Below are 4,225 nucleotides of genomic sequence, written 5' to 3' on the forward strand. Positions count from 1 at the left end.
ATTGCCTATTTCCCTGTGGAAATGTTTAGTTCCCTCCGCTTACCTTTCAAAGATTCCTTGATTTCATTTGTTTATTTCGATATCCGCTTGCCCGGTGTTCGCAGCACGACGCTAACATAACGATTAAATAAATCACAGAATATTGACACCGATTAAGAAAGATACTAATTTTTATTTACTCCACCCACCCCAAACTCTAAAACATGCATTGGTAATACTGGTCTTTATTTCCCACGCCCGTCGTCCTCTAGAAACCCACGTTCCTTCTGACCATGTTTATTTCCCTCGCCCGGAATTCACAACATGACGTTTGCATGATGTCAGATCGTCAAGAGAAGAGATTATAAAAAGAGGAATGCTACAATTGAGGAGACACAGAAAGTTTAAGGATCTCTCATTGGAGTGAAGTACCTACTATAATCTTGGAACCCCTCAGAGACGTCTTAATGGAGATGATGATCAAATGTGGATCGAAGCCGGCCCTGGAAAATGTACTCGGCATGAAGGGTGGAGATGGAGATTCTAGCTACGCCAAAAGCTCTTCAATGCAGGTATACAACACTAACACACCTTCCTTCTCTATATCTTCTCGCTCTTCACTATGAAAAATAACCAGAATACCTAACCTAATTTGGAAATTTGCTTCGTGCAGTTAAATACGCTTCAGTCTGTGAGGCTTATTCTCGAGCGCTGCATATGTGAGTATATAAGACATTCTATGTCTAATATGGAGGGCATATTTAGGATAGCAGATTTCGGGTGTGGTACCGGGAAAAATACTCTTCTTGTGGCAGACAGCGTTGTGAGTGCTGTGCAACGCTCGCTTCATGAAGAAGAAGAGGAGATGCCAGAATTTGAGGTTTATTTCATCGACCTCCCTTCCAATGATTTCAATTCACTCTTTCGAATATTGCCCCCACGCAGAGAAGAAGGCTCGGCCGTTGTGGATAAGAACCCATTATCTGGAAGGTCTTACACTGCAGCGGCGGTGTGTGGATCGCATTTCAGACGCCTAGTCCCACGGAAAAGCCTTCATTTCTGTCATTCTTCTGCAAGCCTCCATTGGCTTTCACAGGTGGGTAATAAACCCTAACATGACTTGTCAGTATAAGATATTAGTAAGATGATGTTGTCTCATGATATAAGGCGCAAAATGCAGGTGCCAGAGAGTGTTCAACAGAGAAGCTCTTCTCGTGCTTACATTTCAGGTGATTGTGGGGAGGGTGTAGCCGCTGCGTATCTGCAACAGTTTGATGCAGATTTGACAGCGTTTCTGAAGGCCCGGGGAGAGGAGATGGTTGATGGGGGATGCATGTTCATATCCATGTATGGTCGTAATGCAGGCACCCAAATAGAACAAGAACAAGGCTTGTTGGGATTTGCGGCGCGCCTCTTGGAATACGCCTTTGAGGAGCTAGTTAATGAGGTTGGTTTAATATTGAAGCCTCTCTTGTCTAGTCTTTCTTGATTCCAGGTTGGTTTAATATTGAAGCCTCTCTTGTCTAGTCTTTCTTGATTCCTTTTTACTCTATTAACTTGTGCCTTTTCCTCAACCCAACATAAGTTTTGAATGATTAGCTTAGAACAACTTCCAAGATTAGAACTCAATTTGCTATCATATGAATGATCGGCTTAAGTCCTTAGGATACGGGTAAGGCAATGGGCAACGTCAAACTGTTTATTTATCACACGAGAGGCTGAGCTTAAATGCTACCAAATTATGTAGTTAGAATAAAGTAATTACTGTTTTAAATAAATACTGGTACAGTATTATATGTTGATTATAAACATAAGTCAAATTCATGTTTAGAGTTTCTAATTATAAATTTATATTTACTAATAAATATCTAATAAATATCTTATATTAGTTAGGCTGATTTAAAATGAGATTTTGTTATTGACAGGGTATTATTGAAAAGGAGAAATGGGAAGCATTTAACATACCTTATTATGGTGCAAATGTGGAAGAAGTGGAAAGCATTGTGAAGAAAGAAGGGTCCTTCATGATAGAGTTTGTAAAAACCATAAGAGATATTCCTCAATTTCCATTAACGCATGTGCAGAGGGGTGAAGAGAAAATGTTTGGGATGCTTGTAGCCAATAATTGTAAAGCAGTGTTTGAAAGTATCATACAAGCTCATCTGGGATGTGAGAAATTGACACAAGAATTTTTCTCCAGAATTTCAAAAAGAGCTTCTATTTTTGTAGAGGAATATCTCTCTCAAAAAATAGAGGTGGTTGTTGCCTTTCTTACTAAGAAATGAGTATACAATAATGCCTAGTCATAAATAATGTCTAGTATTTATCCATTAGACACTATGAAAAATGCAACTAAGTTATAATCAATAAATGCCAATTTGTGGTGCTAGATTATTTGTGCCTAGTGTATTAATTAGACTCTAAGAAGTAGATATTTATTGGATAACCAATCAAGAGCTTTAAAATATTTTATTTGAGCATTCAAAATTTCTTTATAGCATGGCCATATTTCTATCTGATAGCAAGTTTTTTGTTTGAAGTCCTCTAACTACATAAGATTGCAAACATTCTAATTGGAGAAAATCCAAACTTAATTTCTAGGAAAACTTTTTCATCTATACCATCTTGAAAAATATTAGAGAATTCATCTTCTAGATATCTTTCTATTATAAAGCACGCTTCTAGATGTTGAGATTAGTAGGGGGAGTATTAACGTGCACTAAATATAAAACCTTTACTTCCAAAAATAGTTATCAATTATTTTTCCAAACTACAAATAAAATGCAGTGAAATGAAACAAGAGCACATACAAAAAAAGTCTATGTGGAAACTATAATGATGGAGAAATAATGGTAGCAATCAATCTCATGTCATAAATAGCTTTTTGAATCAGTTTAAGCCACATTCCAATGAGGGCACCACCATTGATAAGATCCTATCATGTGAGGTAGTGATGTTTAGGTAAGACACAAAGAAATTATTAAACTTAAGACAAACCTTATCTAGAGAAATATATAATACAAATGATTACAAGGAGCTACATTAAATAAATTAACATGGAGCTTAATATTGGTAATAATTTTTAAAGTGCATATGTATACAATTGATTTCACCTTTTTTGTTTATATATTCTCACCTTTACATTACACAATGCCTTATACACTTAGATCCACTAATAATAATAAATATCATAGAAGGATATCATCCTTTATATACTCATTTAAAGACATAATAATGTTATTAATGTCATTCCAATGAAATGTATCTTATGACACATAGACCATTAGCTACATCTACAATACACACAAAACATGGAAGATAAATAAGATCTCTAAAGAAAAATACCATGTTAGAACATCTTCTCATATACTCAAAATCATCATCATGACCATCATATTCTATGAAAAGTACCAAAAATATCTTAATTCATCTCTAAAGGTTAAATATATTCAAAGACACACACATGAACCCACATGCATATGTACCCATAGGCTACACAAGGTTATCACATAAATATGGAGGAAAGTAAATGATTTATTTAAACTATCTTTTTCTTTATGTTAAGTTGAAATACAAAACATAGTACTTTTTGTTTTGAATTAAATTAGGTAATGATATCTAAGAAGTTCCACACTCCCATATTAACCAAGGTTGTGCATCAACCACAAGGTTCAAGAATCCAATATACAAAGACATGTATGCTTTTTTTTTCATGGGAATATTAGTCATATTTATTTAAATGGAAACAGCATAAAGATTTACCAAATTTTTTTTTAATATATGTCTTAATATGGAAAGACAAGATGAATGCCATGCAAATAATTCCATATTAATTGTATAATAAAACTAAAACATAGATATATTTATCATAAATATCTAAGTGAGTCGAAGAGAAATAATAAAAATAATTTCATACTTGGACTACATAAAATCACTTGAAGAACTCACCAACATAATATATTTTAATTAGAATATTGTAATTTTTTAAAATCATGTCTACGAAATTCTCCACTTTACAATATCAATGTTGAGCATTATGTAGACAGCTTCTAAGTATTATTAGTAATCAACCACACTATCTGCAAACAAGAGAACGAAAACTCTTAACTCTTAACTTTTCTAAATCTACAAGTAATATATTGAAATATTTATAGACCATGAAAAATAATACCAATTTAATATGTCATAAAATTCTTATGAAGAAAAAAATGAGGCAGTCTCCCATAAAGAATTCATATAAGTTTCG

At 33.9% G+C, this 4,225-nt stretch overlaps 1 protein-coding gene across 1 annotated transcript; it reads left to right on the plus strand.

Annotated features, from left to right (window-relative positions):
• The first annotated feature begins 446 nt into the window (after positions 1 to 446).
• On the plus strand, positions 447 to 2,264 carry LOC149558849 (indole-3-acetate O-methyltransferase 1-like). The gene is made up of 4 exons (XM_089786180.1): positions 447 to 551; positions 653 to 1,075; positions 1,160 to 1,426; positions 1,905 to 2,264. The coding sequence occupies exons 1-4, from the start codon at positions 447 to 449 to the stop codon at positions 2,262 to 2,264; spliced, it is 1,155 nt and encodes a 384-aa protein (XP_089642306.1).
• Positions 2,265 to 4,225: the final 1,961 nt, after the last annotated feature.

The sequence above is a fragment of the Cupressus sempervirens genome, chromosome 5, assembly GCF_028749045.1.
Source record: "Cupressus sempervirens isolate cs-2001-9-10 chromosome 5, ASM2874904v1, whole genome shotgun sequence".
NCBI classification, from domain to species: Eukaryota; Viridiplantae; Streptophyta; class Pinopsida; order Cupressales; family Cupressaceae; genus Cupressus; species Cupressus sempervirens.